Source organism: Tauraco erythrolophus, chromosome 2 (assembly GCF_009769465.1).
Source record: "Tauraco erythrolophus isolate bTauEry1 chromosome 2, bTauEry1.pri, whole genome shotgun sequence".
Classification (NCBI taxonomy): domain Eukaryota; kingdom Metazoa; phylum Chordata; class Aves; order Musophagiformes; family Musophagidae; genus Tauraco; species Tauraco erythrolophus.
This window is the reverse complement of record NC_141466.1, coordinates 62,321,553-62,339,522: the sequence shown is the minus strand read 5'-3', so window position 1 is coordinate 62,339,522 and position 17,970 is coordinate 62,321,553. Positions and strand designations below refer to the sequence as shown.

The following is a 17,970-nucleotide window of genomic DNA, read 5'->3' as shown; positions in this document are numbered from 1 at the left end:
TTGAACAAGAAATGTGCATACAAAAAAAAAAAAGAAAAGCATTTAGCTTCCAAACAGCGTAATTATCTTCTTTAGCTACTCCCTTAGCCTGTACAAATTCTGCTGTAGGCCTCTTGTTTCTGATATACCTAAGGAATATTTTATTGTTTATTTTTAAATCTTTAATGTTTGTTCTTGGAAACCTACTTTTGCTCTTTGCAATTTCCTCTTACTTAATGCCTGCTGAAGTTTAAGTTCCTGTTTATTGCCTTCCCTAGGATCATGTTTCCAAAATTTGAAGGATTTCTGTTTGGTTGAAATAGACTCTTGAACCTTGCCATTCATCCGGTTTAGCTTAATCCTGCCTTCCTGGTTCCCTTTCTTGCACGGTACACAAGCCTTCAGAGACGGTTCCTTTTAAAGGAGGGTCCTTGTTGTCTTTGCTGTCTTACAATTATACTTTTAGGATCTTTATGACTAATCTAAGTTTAATAAGTGTATGAATTTCACTTAATTTCTGATTTTTTACTGAAAAAAACCCACATGAGCAACTCAGAAATATGAGCAGAACCCACTAAGAACAAGAGGTAGGACCAAGAAAACAGTAAGATGAGAGAAGGGAAGCAGGGGAGTATTTACTTTTCCCACTTTTGCTGTAGATTGAACTGAAGGTGGAGAGCTGCCAGCAGAATCCCAGGAATGTTGAATGAACTGGTATGTGTCAGGTTCTGTGCTGATGACCACCAGTATTTTCATCCTTGCTTACCATCCACTGCTGATGCTGCAAGGTAATAGCAAAAGTTCTGACTGCAGGTAGGCTGTCTGCAGTGTCGGACTAACAAGAACCTTATTCTGGGCTGGAAAGTAAAAGGCCTGGCATGCTAAGATCCTCATATAATGGGTTGGGTACCAGTGCTATTGCCACAGATACCCTGCCAAATGCAGGCTCTTGCACTTAGTGCTTAGTGGACTCTTGTAAATCCATAGTAAGCCTCATCCATCACCTGGAGAAACAACACCTAAGGTAGCAAGGGCTGCTATCCGTGTTCTGCCTTTCTTCTGACACAGAGCAGTGCTTTTGACAGACAGCTAGCTTCGTTTACAGGTCGGAGTTTTGAGAGTTAAAGTCATATTTGTCACACCAGAAACAGGAATCAATCTGAAATTAATGAAATACCTATGGAATTCCTCATTGTCTTTTATACCTCTCATTTATGGTTTTCCTAGATGATTTTTGAAGGTGCATTCTAAGATGCTTGTCATTCTAAAAACAAAGGTGTATAATGCATCAGCATTTGGATCTGAATTGAGAAAAAGAAGACCAATGTCAGGGCATGAACTTAACAATGCTGTAGATGGACAGAATTTTGCCAGCTGCATCGCAGGGTGGATGACCGTGTTGCTAGACACAAAGCTGCATGGAGACCCCTTTGCTCAACAGAACAGGATGGGACCAGCAAATTTGCTGGATTGGCTGTACGATGTCACATCTGCAACCCTTTCGTCATGTCTAGGCTAAAGTACTTGCTCTAGATGCCTTCAACGTTTAATTGGAAAAGACAGAGCTCTGCAGGCATATAACTGAATTGCATCTTCTTTGGGTGGCTCAGAAGTAGATACTACTTTCTAGGATTATTTTTTTTTTCACTTGAGAGCACTGGCTTTGTCTTTTAACATTTGATCTGTGGAGCCATCACTCATCTCTCTGGTGGCGTTCTGTTTCCTTAGGGCACTGCTGGAATTCAGCCAACTCCGTGTTTTGGTCACCACCAAAGACCTATGTGATTGCCATTTCCTCCCCTATCACACATTGTGAGAATGTGTTGCTCCTGTCTCAGAGCAGTATCAGATCCAACACTGTAATTAACTATTTGTGCACAAAACTTTATTGGTTCAAATTTTAAAAATTGTCGGTCTTTCCATTTTCTCTTTCAGGAGAGGATTTAGTATTTTAGAATACTTTCCATCATTCTAGGACCTGGAAATTGAAATACTTTAAGGTAATTTAGCCATTCAGGGTCTTCCATTGGTTTTGCAAACTGGTGAGAAAGGAGAATAATATTTACATTCATTCCCACATAGAGGTTATGAATGTCTCTGTGATCCAACAAGCATAGAGGCTTCAGATTGTGAGGACAGGAGAGGTTTGGCCATCTTATTAGCATGGTAAGCTGACAGAAGGGTAGAATAAATGCTAATTCTTTGGATAGTGATATCTGCACGTTTCTTCAGTACAGAAACGGATAGCCCATATTAAAACTGGGTAAGTCTGAACACTCTTTGGAGGACATCTCGGTATCTGCAGACAATGCAACATTGATGGTCATGTAGCAACTCTTGATTCTGCAGTTGAATACATGAGGTTTATTCTGGAAGCAAAACTCATAATCTAACAGGTATGTGCTTGTTCAAAACCAGGTTTCGGACTGTGCGCTGAAGTTTCTTGCCAAGCTTCTGTAGGTTCTGGTGTAACAGAAGCCAGGCTAGGTGGACACATTGTGATCCTTCTATGTCAAAATGTTTAAATTTATGAATATTTAGGCATCCAGGCTAACTCACCTACCTTTCAGAAATGCATAGTTCCCACTGCTGTCTGACATGCATGGGACCTGCCAGAACTCAACATTTTATAACATTAGACTGCTTTTAATTAGGTGTCCAAACATTAGACTCAATCATCTATGTCTCTGAGTATCTTGCAGACCAACTCACAATAAATTGCATTCAGTTATTTTTAATACTTTACCTTCTAGAAAGGTAAAGCTTAGACACTTGCTGTCCAGTCCAGTCCTGTCTGGGTAAGTACCATCAATATTATGCAGGATTGCAGTTTTCAATGATACTTGTATTTGCCGTTATTTTTATTATTTGTTATGTTGAATATTTGAATGACTTGCCTATTGAAATGTCAATAATTTAATAATTGTATTTAAAAGCCCACTCTTGCAAACACTTCATGGGTGATTTATCATGCTTACTTTTGTAAAAGTATGTAGTGAAAGGTAGTCATCAAAGTTCCTTCACTAGTCAATAGTGAAAAAAGATGTCTTTCCCTTTCCATTAATTATGGAATTAATTAATGGGAGGTGACAATGTAGTCTATATGCCTTTTGATGATTCAGCTGGCTGAGATAAATTCGGCCATTTCTGTCAGTGGGATTCTTTTCAGTGGGATAGTCAAGATGATGTCTGCTCTGGGTGTCTTACCTTTTGCAGGATTGGGTCCATATTAATTTTTGTAAAACATTTGCTCTGTAATTACATTATCGAATGTTTCTTTTTCTGCAGCCAACATCATGTATATGGCAAGCCAAGAAATGATGAAGGTTGTGGAGAGAGACAGTACAACTATAAAGCAAAATTTAAAGAAGGTAACTATTTAATCCCTAGAGTTTTCATGGGAAGCCCACATGCATGAGGAAATGTTGACATCCAGTTATATTTGTGCAAAACCAGAATTTCAGCAGGCTGGATTCTGCTTTTATGTTGATGTCATTCCGTTGACTTTGGAGAAGCCATTAAACGAGTCACTGATCATTAAAGTGTCGTTGATCCACACCTTTGTATATGTAGCATTCACCGCTATCAGATGTAGTATCCCATCCGGTATATTCCTTGGTGGAGGAGAAATAGCCTATGTTCTGGCTAAGCCTGAGATGTGGTTCCCAGTGAGGCCAGTAGTTGTGTGGGTTCTGATCAGACAGGCAGATGGCCAGCCAGGATAGGAGTGCAGCCTGATTGACCAAATCCTCTGACCTTGCGGCTGGATAGGTCAAGCAGAACATGTGCCATCTGTGTTGTGTGATGTCAGTTAATATCATGGGATTCTGCAGGCTTGATTTTTCCATGGCATCAAAACACAATAGAGAGGAGCCACCAAAATTACTATGGCTCCACAGGTTCAGCCATTCAGCTGTAGTGTAAGAGAAAGATACAGAAAGCACATTCCTCTGAGACTGGAGCTACTGCTGTACCAGTAAGTGAAGTGATTTCAGGGACCTTTCTCCTGTGCTGAACTTTCTTGTCTGTACGGATTTATTGTTGGAAGAGATCCTGGTACGGTTTTGGTCTGGACCCATAACATTGTCCCAGTCCATACCCAGGCGTGGTTCAGGGGTGGGCACAGGCCAGGAACTGTTCCTAACTGGAGTTTTGATGTGGTCACCCTGTTTTGGAGGCTGAGAGAATTTAATAGTGTGGCCATGGTCAAACAATTCCAGATGGCTTATGAGCCAGAAAACTGTCACGTTTAATAAACTACTATTGGTGCAGCTTCTGTCTGAGTAGATAATCAGTATAGTGTATTATTCTACTGTGTTCCCTTCCTGCTCTCCATTTTTTTTGTATCGTCCCTGTCTTTTTTTCTGGAAAAGTGATTCCAACACTTTTCACTGGCAGAGATTTTCCTTGGAGAATGGAACTTTCTAGGACAGAGGCCCTAGATCTCTGAAAGATTACTTTGTGCCCTGTAAATAGCTACGGTACAAAATTCACTTCATAAATCAGTCTTCTTTTTTTTTTGGCTGAAAATGAATTTATTTTTTATTTAGTCCGTTTTCTTTCTCTGCACGTTGAAAGGTATGTTCGGATGTTTCAATTCTAGTTTTTTTAAAGCTGAAATAGCGCACATGAACAAGGAACACTACACAGCACTAGGCATGCCTGTTTTTTCACGTATTTATTGCAGAGCATTCAAAGTTCTCCTGTGCTTCGGGGGCAATCTCAGTGAAGAAACTGAAAGGCTGATCTTGCAGACTGCAAATGTTTTCATCGGCTTAAACAAAACTTTCCATGGGTCGATCCAAAGCCCAGTGAATTCGAGGAAAATGGTTGATTTTACTGATGGAATCACCTCTCCGAGTGCCAGGGAGCAGCAGGGTCTGCCTACTCGCTGCGGGAAAGGGAGCTGTGGGTGAGGGTGACCCCAGCACAGGCAGTGCCCTCACCAGCCAGAGTCCAGTCTCACAGCGCCCGAGCGGGGCAAGGTAGCAGGGTCCATCGACTGTCCCAGAGAAGGCAAAGCAATGAACCAGGTCCAGTGTCCCTCCAGAGAATCCAGTCAGGAGCAAAAGGAAACAGGGCCAGAGACAGAACTAGTGACAAGGATACAACTTGAGTCCAAAGTCTATCCAGGAGGCATGGCCAAAGACATGATGGAAGACAACCTGCAAGGTGGGATCCATCCAGGCAACAAGCTATGTACAGCGTAGGTCCGATGTCAATCTAGGACACAGGGACAGGGCTGGAGACATACTCCTGCAATGTAGTTTCAGACACAGAGACTAAAAGTGAAGGAGAGAGATGGAGACTCTGGACCCCTGGGCAGGGAGTGTGGGTCAGGGTCACAGGTGAGGCTGGTAAGGGCTGTTAGAGCCCCGCAACTGAGGGTAAGGCTGAGGTTACCGTGTTAGTCAGGGTGCGAAAGTGGAGAGCTTGCAGGAGCAGGACTTCAGGTGCTTTTGGAAATTTTAATCACAAGCACACATGCCTTAAGTTAAGCATGAAAGCTTCGTTGGATGAGGACAATAGTGGTGACAATCAGCTGCAGCTCCAGTGACTTCAGGTGGTCTACTCAGATGCTTCACATTACAAAAATACTTATTTCTTGTACTGAATGAAGGCCCATAGCCAACAGCAAGAATTTGCAGGTGTCCTAGTCTGCTTCATCTGTGCTTTTCTTGACTCTGTCAATCTAAGCATGGTCTTGGCAGGCAGGAGCTTTTTTAAACCTGTGTTAACTTTCTTTTATTGATTCTTCTATGTCCTCATACTTTTAAAGTGGCAAATACACTCAAGAAAACAAAAAGCTGAAGCGAGCTTATAAGCAGTTGGCAAACAGAAGAAAAAGCAGGTCTAAAAATGAAGCTAAATGCTTCTCTTTTTTAATCTTCTAGTACTTTCTGGGAATGTAAGAATTAAGGAAAAAATTTTGAGTTGGCATTATGTTAAATTTGAAGTGTATTGACAATAAAAATGGGCTTAACTTATAAAGGTTGGAAGTTTATAAAAACAGGAACTATAGTCCAAGTTGCTATAGAACTGGCAAGCTGTCACTTCAAAAAATTTATACTGTTTAGTAGTCGCTGTGATCATATGCTAAAAGCCAATCTTAACACCTGACTTTGCCAGCTGCTGTGGAATAGAAAAGTTATTTCTGGATCTTATTTGCATTCTGTGATCTGAAGAAGAAAGAAGAAGAGACACTTAAATTATTCCGATCTTTCCATGCCCAGATTTAACCATAATTATTACTAGTTAGAGACCAGGAGAAATTTTATCTCCAGACCCCAGACTCTTAGTCTAACAATGCTAATTGCTCAGATTTATATTGAAAGAATGGGAGCTGGAATATTGTTTGGATAATTAAGTGAGGTATTTTACTTATAATCCTCTAAAGACAGAAGTTGTGCACATTAAATAGCAGTGGAACAGTATGAGGAGGATGGAGATGTGTCTTCTAACAAAGATAGATATGATGGAGCATTTAGGATACTGGCTGTAAAACTAGTTGTCTGGATCAAGCAGTACATAGATTCATAGATTCATAGATTTCTAGGTTGGAAAAGACCTTAGAGATCATCGAGTCCAACCATCCCTAATCCCCATTAAACCATATCCTCAAGAATGTAGATGAATGTACGCTTCTTATTGCAGTGACACAGGGAGTTCTGATAAATCACAGAATCTGAACAAATAAGGTAAGTGAAACTGATATAAGATTTGCTCAGCTTTGATGGTTAATTATCATTAGCTGATTATGTCTAAGCCAGCTGAGCTGTGTTCTTTCACTGTAATAACACCAACTCCCTTTCCTAACAGAAACTGGAGTCAAAGATACCACTGCACTAGAGGAAGTTTATTGTAATGCTTGCACAAAAGGAAGTGGTTGTAATTCTGTGTTCTTAAAAGAGAGATCAGTATTGAGCATCATGGAGCTTTTACAAATAGAATAAAAATTTTAAAAGGAAAGAGAAAGTGGTGATGTTGGGCATTCACTAGCATGCCCGTGATGGACAGTGATATTTCCATATAGAGGCTCTCTACAGCACTATTAAGACTGCATCATGCCACATTCATTGCTTTATTTGACACTCATTAGCCTTATTGACACTTTTTCTATCAAGTAAGCTTATAAACCTGTTGTAATCAAGAAGATACTGCTGTAAAGGGTAAAACTAGGGTGCTTAAAGAGGAAATTTGTTCAAAAAAAATCACTTCTCAGATTTTGTATTTATTGAGATATATTTTGTTCATTACTCCACATGTAATACACAGTAGTCCTATTTGCGTAAGATCTAAGTGTAAGATCTGCTCCAAAGCCCATCTAAATCAATAGAAGAGCTCCCACAGATTTCAGGAATTCTGAATCAGCTTGGCAGTGAACTTTCTGTAGTAGTTCATAATTTCTTAAGACCATAAATCACCTCCTCCAGCAAGTGAAAATCATGATTCTTTTGGTTAGCATGTTAAACAAAAAAAAGGTTTATATGCTTCTTGAGTTCAGTTTTGCCAGTGGTCTGGTATAGCAGATAGATGCATTGATTGTGTAGGGAAAAACACAGGAAACATCTGAAGTATAGATACAAAGATGAAAAAAATCTGTTGTCTGAGAAGAATCATTTTTAATCAAATAGGCAGAAGTATAAACTGGAAGTTTATGGACACATGAACCTACTTTCACTCAGATTGAGGAAGTCTGTGTTGTGGGTGGCTTATAACCACCCATGTATAGATGGTTAGGTGGGGAAGAAATTCAGTTTTGAAAAAAATTAAATGAATGAAGTATAGGGTTACCACTTTCTGCTTATTTCAACAGTGTATTTAGAATTTAAAGTAATATAAGTTTATATCACACTAATAATACCATAGAAAATGTGTTCTCTGAGAGTAACAACTAAACAGTGATATGCAGAAATTTAGAGTAAAAATTGCAAAAATGAAGTATTTAATTTCCACAGAAAAGTGCTAGGATTTTCTTTCGAAAAATTGTCTTAGCTAGGGAAGAGTTTTAAACTGAGCAACCAAGAACTATTTTGACCCCCGAAGCAGCTGTTTCGATGTTGCCCAGTGTTTTTGTTTGAGCCTCTGTAGACATCCACAGGGGTTTAGTAATTATTCCCGGTGAGAGAAGCATGATCTAAAGATAAGTGGTTAAAAGAATACTACAAATACTTTGCCTGCCCACAGCCTGAGTGAGTTGCTTGCCTACATTTGTGAAAATCCTTCCAAACACTCTTTCTGAATAGGTGCAAAGCGCTTTCTCGAGCCAAGAACACCTCTTTTTTGGCTGATCTCACATCCTTTTTGGCCCGCGCTCCCTGGAGGTGCAGAGTTGAAGTTAGGAAAGTTGCACATGTGCTTGGGGATTTTGGTGCCTGTGTCATTTAACCACAAGAACAACCTTCTCTTTGAAGCACCCAGAATGCCTAATCTGGGATCAGCAGTTTCTCTCCTCGATGGAAAAGGATCCCAGTGAGCATTCAAAAAGTTCAATGCACCACAATATTCTAATCTGTCATGTTTCACTATTTCTGTAACTGAGCTCCTGTTACCATTGTTCATGCTGTGCAGTACTCTAATAAAGAAGCGATTACATTAATTTTCCAGGATTTTGGGGACGAGTACAAGGTGTGTGCTACGGACAGTGAGCAAAGGCGGCAATATTACCCGTAGCCTTCTGAAGAACACTGGAGAAGTTAACGTCCAACCCTTCCTACCCCTTAGTCACTGACCTTCCCTCCCTCTGCCACGGAGGTCATCGCACAGCAGCCAACAAAATTGCCGTTTATGGCCAGATGCTGATCCTGCTGTTGCAAGAGAGATCTGACTGATCCCCCTGAGATAATCTAAAGTCCCACTGAATGTAGGCAGTGTCAGGCTGATATTCAGAGGGAAATACTGTTTGCAGTAAATATGATTGGAAGAATCTGGCCCAGTAATAGTGTTGCTTAAATAGTGGTTTCAGGTCTGTTTGTTTTTGTTTTGGTATTTATACAAACTTGACTTCTGAAATATTCATGTTCCTGACACTTCTAAATATATACCCTCTGAATGCTTTTAAGTCTTTAAAAGTAACATAGATAGTATAAATAAGTTAATTACCCTGGTTTGTTGATGCATCCTTTTTAAAAGCACATTTTTGCTTTGCATTGAGTTTGACCCTTCGTTATCTGTGAGAAAGTGGAAATAGAAGTGGCCTCGCTTGATCTCTTGTGTCTACATGCAGAGCTGCTGGTACCATTGCTAACAAACTGCAGCAAAGTTGGAAAGAACCGTGAAAGAACCGTTTTTCCCTTTCTCAATTTACCAAACTTGCAGTTAACACTAACAAAGGCGTGAAAACGGAGCCTGCACCCTGCCCGTTTGGTAGAGCACCAGACCTGACACCGGCAAGAGGAGTAACACATCTTGAATCATATGCCAAGTAGCCACTCCACCTGGCTGCCTCTCAGGTTTTGCATCTTAATTTATCTGAAAGTAAAATGTTTCTCCACTCCCTTTCCAGGCAGGGAAGTTGATTTTGTTTATTATTTATGTTGATTTAACAAAACTGGCCAGGTTCCTTATGTTAAATAAAATCACCACAAATACTTGAACTCCCCATTACACCTTTACTACAACCCCTATTTAGTATTTAAAAATAGCATTATGTACCCCTGATTGTCAACTGCCTCCTCTTGAAACGGTCCAGAAAAAAAAAAGTTTGGCTTCATACTGCCCTTGGAAAGCTGAGAAATCCCAATTCGGGTAAAACAAGCTGAGAAGCAAGTTCCAAAGACCTTGCCATCAAACTGGCTGATCTCAACCACAGCAGGATCATGAGGGGAGAGAGATGGTGTCTCGGGGAACCAGATCCCAAAGCATTTAGGACTTCCTAGGGCAACGCCAGCTTTTTGAATTCTTCCCAGAAACTGTTTAGTAAAGCCAAGGTACAATTGAAGCAAGTCCGGAAAAAAAAAGCATGTCCCAAACCAGTCTGTTCCCGTGTCGTTTATACTATTCTTTTGGCAGGATAAGGTGGAGACGCGTTCATAATTCCAGAGAAGCTAAGTCATTTTCTATAAACCTTGATTGAAACTAAAATTAATGCTGGGCTAATGCCTTTTAAACTAGTTTTCACCCAAGAGCAAATGAAACTATTCACTGGTTACTGTTGAGAGATGTCACCCAGAAAGAAGCTGCTGTCTTGTCCAGTGAATGCATGTGGGAGTAATACTGATAAAAAGTTAATGTATCAGAGACAAGGATTTCAGCAAGGACACTGGCACAGTCTTGCACGTGTGCTGCTAGTTTATATCCACAGAGATCAGTCCTTTGCTCTTTGCCATCAGCTGGAGTGGTGCCTACCCGTGTAATGAGATCCTAAAGTTGTTATAACATGTACCAAATTCCATAGGGAGAGAGGAAACTCAATTAATATTTTTTAACTTTTTGGATTTATTTTTGAGTGTTGACCTATGAGAGCTACAGAAGAGGCATAAAAGAAATATCTCTGTAATTTATACTTCTGTGAACTGTCATGCATACTAAAACAAGTGCCAATGGAGTCAACTGCAGGAAATCTTTATTATTTTCTTAGAAACTCTTTAAAATGTAAACATCCTGTTGATACGAATCTCAGATTCTTCTGATGTTTACTTAGCAGCTGCCATCATTGTGCAGTGTCTGAGTACACACACCATATTACAGGGTACTAGGCTGACAGAGCCCTGTTCTGACTTGTGTTTTATTTTACAGAAGCTAAGGCTGAAAATACTTCTGAGCAATTTTGCATAGCTATTTCCAACACCGTATTGAAATGGCTGGCAAAGATAACCCACATCCCCTTTACTCTGCCCTCATTGTCAGATCCTGAAAGAGGACATGTTTTAGTCACTCATAACAAGCAGGGTATTGCATCAGGGATCGTATAAAGTCTTTGTCATGTCCAGCAGTAGCTGACATTTCCCTTCTGAGTCAAGAATACCTGGAAGTCTCAGCATTCAATATTGCAGAAGAATAAAAAATAATTCTCTTGCCCTCATGGCAGAAAAGTTAAAAAAGGGAAATATTTAAAAGTTTAAGCCCAGAAGAAAATAGAGAGAACCTTCTATTTATTGTTTTGTAAATCTGTTTATTTTTAAGCTGGTCTCATTATTTTGGGGACTTGACTCACTATTTTTGAATGCTTAGATTGGCAGCAGTTTTCTATTGCTGGTACAGTGGTTGTGCTGACTCAGGTTGTCTTTACAGCCATGCACAGTCCACAGGAAAATGTGTACTTTACAGATCCATGCAAATCATACAGTGCATGCCAGTGTTTCCTGCCATTAATGAAGATCCCATGTGCCTCTGGTTACACATGGTTCATTAATTATGCCTGCCTGTGTGCTGCAACAGCAAAGCTCCTGATGTTAAAATGAAGATGAGAACATTTGGTTTCTGGAAACTTTTGTTTAAATATGTCTAAAATGAATGTGTCTTAATATATTAGGAAAATAGGTAACATCCTAACATCTGTATATTTGTGACTGTGTGTGGCATAGGCAAAGAGCACAGACATTTTGTCACTCAAAGGGAGACCTTCAGCACCACGAATGACAGTCAAGTATCTGTCAGGTTTCATAGACTCCGTACCACCATCTGGATCACTGAAAATTTGCACCTTAATTGCATTCCCTCTTTTAGATTTTATTGCATAGTCCGCTAATAGGGAAGCATTTTAAAAACAATTCTGAATTCTGTTGGCAGTTCTTAATTAAGAAACATCTATATTAAAGGTTTAGACTTGCAGGCATACGCACGTAGACACACAGAATGCACACACCAACATCTGAACGCAAAATAAGCGGACAAAATAACTGCAGCATCAGTTCCCTAAGTCTTCCTGTTATGAAACTCTTCTTAGTTAGATGCACTCGAACTTTGATTGCATATATGACACAAGTGTCTATCCTACCTTGACTATTTGGTCGGGCTTTTTTTCAGTCCCAAGGGTTCTACAATGCCTATGAATGATGCTCAGGAAAATGCATTGTTTTTTCACGCTAAAAATTCTTGGCTTGGAGAAGGAAGCTATTCATTCCAGTGCAGAGGAGATATGTGCTGAGCTAGTATAGAGGGAACTAGTGAGTGAGGGGTAAACAGAGAGGAGGACAAGGCAGGAAGAACCAAAGGCTCCATTTGTTTGGCCAAAGGTAGACTTCTAGAGCTATATGAGGTGGTGGATTTGAGCTACTCAAGCAAGACTGGCACATGAGACACACGAGCTGCGTGTGGCAGCAGTGGTATGCTAGCATATCAATCTTAAATTGCATGAGATCGTAGAATCGTCTAGGTTGGAGAAGACCCTTAAGATCATCGAGTACAACTGTTAACCAAACATTACCAGATATGTATGCATGGGCACCTGAATTGTGCTTTAGGAGTTTACTTGTAGGAATCTACAGGTGCAGAAGGCATTAGAGTTGCAGATAACCCCATTAGAGTCAATAGAAGTTTACTGAAGAAGTCAAGGTAGAATTTGGCCCTCAAACATGGACATCTGGTTTAATTTTGGGCACTGTAGAATATCCCCATCTGGCTATCAGCTGTTTTGCCAGAAATTTGTGGGTCTCCTGTAAAATCTGTCATACCTGCCAGTCTCATGCAGATGCCTCAGATATCTAGAGCACCTCAAATGGCAGTAGGTACCTACACTTAGGCAACTGAGTTCTTGGTGGAGGCTGAAGTGCAGCTTTGCCCACCTTAACGTAGACGCCTGCTGTTTCAGCTGAACAGCTTTCTAAGCACTAATGGCTTTATTAAGTATATCTTTTCTGACACAGTGGTGGGAATTTGGATGCCTGATACACATGTAAAACCACAATACAGTTACCTGTATTTAGATGTTTTTATGCTGAACTGAACCCAACCCTGACACTAGGAACAACTGGTAGTTTGAGAGATGTTTGAGAAGTAGAGCTGGGAACAGGGATTCTAGACTGATAAAAAAAGCGGAGAATTACTGGGGAAAAAAAGCAACTAGGGTTGGAATTGAGACTCAGAACAGTGTGAAGAAACCAGAAGACTAAAATCTGGACTTGGCAGGGCAAGGATGTGAAACTACAATAAGAAGCAGAAGTAGTGGAAATTGGAAATGAATGGATAAGGAGAATAGAGATGAAAAAATGAGCCAAAGGGGTAGCAGAGCAGTCCCGAGAACAGAAAAGGACAAGACGGAAGAAGTTGTAATTGGAAAGACTGGACAAAAGATTGGACAGCAAGGCCAGTAGTTGATAAACATTCTGTCCTTTTGCGCTTGGAATGGAACCTAAGTTTCCAAAGTCTTATTGTTCCTCTTGTCAGCAGGTGCCTTTGGCTATGTTTGACTTAAAAACAGGAGCAGTGCAATAGAAGAGAATTTGTAGAGAAAAATGGTAACTGGTGAGGACCTGATGTTCCCAATGTAGGCATCTCAGAGGGTTATTACTTTAGTGAACAGTTGTCTGGTCACATAGACTGAATGTCCATTAGTGACTGGAGCTCACCAAGTATGACCCTGAAGAACGTTTTGCCTTAGTTTCAGTTGAAAGGAGTTCATGCACTCTGAGACTACTCCACGATATGAATCAAAGCCTGCTAGATCTGCACAATTTGCTTCAAAAGCGCACAATAGATCCAAACTAAATCACTCATTTCTGTGTTGGACACCCCCAGTGTGACACCCATATTCTTCTGGCTCATCTAGAAGCTGACAGTGCTGATTCCTTCAGTTAAACCATTACCTTAAGGGACGGAGGTCTAAAGCAGCAGATGCAGCAGATGTAGAGGTGCTAACATTGTTTCCAACAAATGTAGGTGCCACATGTAAAATATCTGGTTTTCAGTTTACCTCCTTGAAGTCTAGCAGACTGTATGCACAAGCTCTGCTAAAACCAGTTGATATGGCATTACCAAGCATTTCAAAGTTAAGGAGCACTGATCTTGATTCAAATGCCTCATATGCACATATTAAGAGGTGGTCTTTCATAAAAATGTCACTTTTATGTGTAGTGATAGGACAAGGGGCAATGGATTTAAACTGAAAGAGGGCAGATTTAGGTTAGATATAAGAAAGAAATTCTTTACATTGAGGGTGGTGAGGTACTGGAACAGGTTGCCCAGAGAAGTTGTGGATGCCCCATCCCTGGAAGTGTTCAAGGCCAGGCTGGATGAGGCTTTGGGCAACCTGGTGTAGTGGAGGATTTCCCTGCCCATGGCAGGGGGGTTGGAACTAGATGATCTTTGAGGTCCCTTCCAACCCTAACCATTCTATGATTGTATGATTTTCTGTTTTTCCTCTTTCATTAACCGAAAGAGCTGTCTAACGAAGGAGACATCAGGATTCAGAACTCCCAACTCATTTGTGACAGAAGTGCTAAAATGCCTGTTGAAAGAAACAGGGAACAATATGATGGATAGCTTTGTGGTAAAAGCACCTAAACTTCACATCCAAGAATGGGCTGTTGGTGCAGTCATTAATATTTTTTCACAGATGGTCACAGTTTGTCCTCACTCATTCTGAGTATCTCATTTATAAGACCTTGAAGGCCACTTTACAGACAGATAGACAGTGTTTCAGAGCACCTGCAAATGAAGTGTAGGAGTGCTATCCTTTGAGCATAGTCAGTATTGTGTAATGCTATGCACACTGGAAAACCACCTCGAGGTGTTTCAGAGTACACTACGTACTTTCAAATTAATGTATGTAGTTTGACATTAATTTCTGTGCTCCACATCTGCAAAATGGAGATAAAAATGACCACTAAGGTGTTACAAACTAAATTAATAAATGTGAGCATGCAAATCCTGTGGTAGTGGTATGCCAGAGGAATGCATATACGAAAATAAATTCTGTCTGTAAACCATGAAATATGTAGTAAATAAATCCTCAGACCACACACAGAATTTAAAAAGAAAAATACCATCAAATAGCAGCTCATCAACTGAACATCATCCTGTCAGTGGATTCAATGAGTCAAGGACCCTTTGGATCATGCAATGAAAGATTAAACGGTAATGCAAATTTACCAGCAGCAAGCTAAGAATGCACATAAATCTTTTGTTTAGACATTTCCAAATCTGTGAGTTCTCAAGTTTACAGCCCTACCTGGAGAACAGCCCATTTCACAGTTCATGCAGACTAAGCCAAGTATTTTATCCACCTTTGTAAGTGTAAATGACTTCTTTTTTTTCTAAATGATCCTGTGATGACACTGTAGGACTAGCCTATCAAAATATCTAGTGATTTCAAGGACTACTCCATTACACTGGAGCTCCTCCATTTCTTTTTTTCCTCAGTTTTGTAATCTTTATTTTTGTATCTGTTGGTAACAGAGCCCAGGTTTAAACATAGTTCGGTCAGATGTTTGGCTTTCAACAGGCTTGAATGCAGCTGGCCATTTTACGTTGGCTTTTTGAAGTATTTTTGCTGGTATGACATCCCATGATTTGTGAATTGAAGGCAAGATCAAAAGAAATTTTCTGCTAAAGCAAGCAACATACTTTGTTTCCAGCAATTAGTGAGTGACAAAGGAAACCAATGTTTGTTAACATGGAATGGTTGATGTACTATGTTTTACATGTACATAGAAGTATAACTTCAGTTGGTATCTATGCAGCTGAGATATTATACTTTGGATACAATCAATAGTCAGTAATGTCCAAGATTTGGGTACGCTTCAACAATAGGAAAGTGAGTTAGACAAAAACTTGTAATGTTTTGTGAAATGCAGTCTGGGCTCTTAGCCCACCTCTGCCCCAGTGGGTGCATTTATTTATATTCCACATGTCTTCAAAAATGATGGAATTGAAGATTTTTGTGATGAAAGGAAAACTTCTTGTCCCCTAATTTATGTTAGCGTTGCTCAATTATTCACTGAAGTACAGAAATGAAATATGAAACAAATGAAAGTAATGGAATTGGGCCAAACTGTGTGTGTGATATGTTGAGCAATCAACATCCTTCTGGTACCTGCATTCAAACATTTTAGTATCAAGAGTCCTTGTCATTAATCTTATTCCTGTATAGTTTTAAATCCATAGGTTTTGACTCTCTCCCTGGCAACTGCTCTTCCTCCAAATATTTTATAGAAATTGAAAAATGTAGCTATAGCATGCAAAATTGAGATGAAAATGGGGGGAAATGTTGACTTGGGAAAAAGTTTCTAACAGAGAGAAAAAAACACTTTGTTGATTTGCATGGAAATTATGACTTTTGTGTTTAGGTGGGCCCTGCAGCACCTGCTTCATGTATGTCATTGAGTAAGGTTATTAGGGCAAGATCAAAACACAATGGACTTTGATAGAATTTTAATTCCACGTTACAACCCAAAAGAAGATTACTCACTGATTTCTGGGACGTGCCTGTGCTCTACAGATAGAGAGTTGGGGTTGTTCAGCCAGAAGAGAAAGCTCTGGAGAGACCATATGGCAGCCTTCCAGTACTTAAAGGAGGCCTGTAGAAAGATGGGGACAAACTTTTAGTATGACCTGTTGCAAAAGGACAAGGGATAATGGTTTTAAACTAAAAGAGGGTAGATTCAGACTAGATAAAAAGAAGAAATTTTTTACTATAAGGGTGGTGAAACACTGGAACAGGTTGCCCAGAGATGTGGTTAGATGCCCCATCCCTGGAAACATTCAAAGTCAGATTGGATGGGGCTCTGAGCAACCTGATCTGGTTGAAGAAGTCCCTGCTTGTTGCAGGACGCTTGGACTAGATGACCTTTAAAAGTCCATTTCAACCCAAACTATTCTATGATTTTAAAATTCTCCAAGGAAAAAAAGTTTTGCTTCTGACAATGACCATAATTGCTGTTATTCTAACATTGCTGAAATAATCACCTCTAGTTTGCATCTAACACTGAGGTTAAGAAAAATAGGTGCTCCTCCACCTAAGGCCCCAACAACCAGGCAGGTGGTTTGAGATCATACCTAATAGATGCCGGTAAGACTGAGCTACTCACAAATGTGGATTAACCTCCTACTTTCTCATAGTTTATATCCAGAAGAAAGCCATAATGGTTAGCCCCTTTAGCTGGGACATAGCATCAAGTTTACTGATAACTTTACTATTTGATTAAATAGCTAGAAAGCTAACACAGAAAACAGCTAACAGCTAGGGAAAACAGAGCAGGTTGCCTGGATAGGAGTGGACTTCATGGGCAACTAGATGTTTTGATCTATAATAACAAATTTCTTAAGACAACCAGACTTTTATCAGCAGATCTCTGTTTTCAGAGTTAAGACCATATTGTGCTCTACAATTTTAGAGATGAGGAAACTGAGTCACAGAGCGTTTAATGGACTTCATCATAATTGCAGACTTGGAAACAACCAAGAACTACCAGTTTGCTACTTCTCACAGTATATACTGGGTCACAAAGCATTGCTGATTTCCAAACAATTCAGTGCTCTTTGTGTGCATATTGTTTGCTTCATCAGTAGCTTTTCAAATTAATGATTTGAATATGCTTTGATTTCTAGCTGATTTTTTACTATGGAACTGGAGACAGCTGGTGTCCACAGCACTACTACGATGAGATCAAAATGGATTTTCCAGACGGGGACATTCGACTTTGTGAGAAAGGGCTCCGCCATGCCTTTGTGCTAGATGCCAGCAAGGAGATGGCTGCCATGATTACAGACTGGTTACAAGATGATCTGACCAAATTTTAAATGTGGAGTCAATGATTAACAAGAAAATGATGTAACTATTTTGTGAATGTGTAATTTTTGTGAAAGAGTCTGTCCTATTTTTTTCTGTTTATTATATATTATGGCTTGTTTTCTACTGAGATGTTTTAGAGAAAGTTAAAGAGAGACTGGCTGGTCCAAAGTATAGTTTTGTTGATTCAATGGTGACGTGTGTTTATCCTGTGTCTTCAGGACTCTGCAGGACTTGGCAAAGGATGGAATGTTTACTGTCTTCTAGTCCTCTAGACAACACTGATACTAAATTCACTGTCTACAAGTATACCTGAGTTACTA

The 17,970-nt window shown here is 39.9% G+C and overlaps 1 protein-coding gene across 1 annotated transcript in view; it reads left to right on the top strand.

The window, feature by feature from the left end:
• Window positions 1-17,658, top strand: part of LDAH (lipid droplet associated hydrolase) — a 141,178-nt gene extending 123,520 nt beyond the window's left edge. The window contains exons 6-7 of the mRNA XM_086625483.1: window positions 3,268-3,350; window positions 17,467-17,658. Coding sequence (XP_086481609.1) covers window positions 3,268-3,350; window positions 17,467-17,658 — 275 coding nt within the window. The remainder of the gene's footprint in view (window positions 1-3,267; window positions 3,351-17,466) is intronic.
• The last annotated feature ends 312 nt before the right edge of the window (window positions 17,659-17,970 follow it).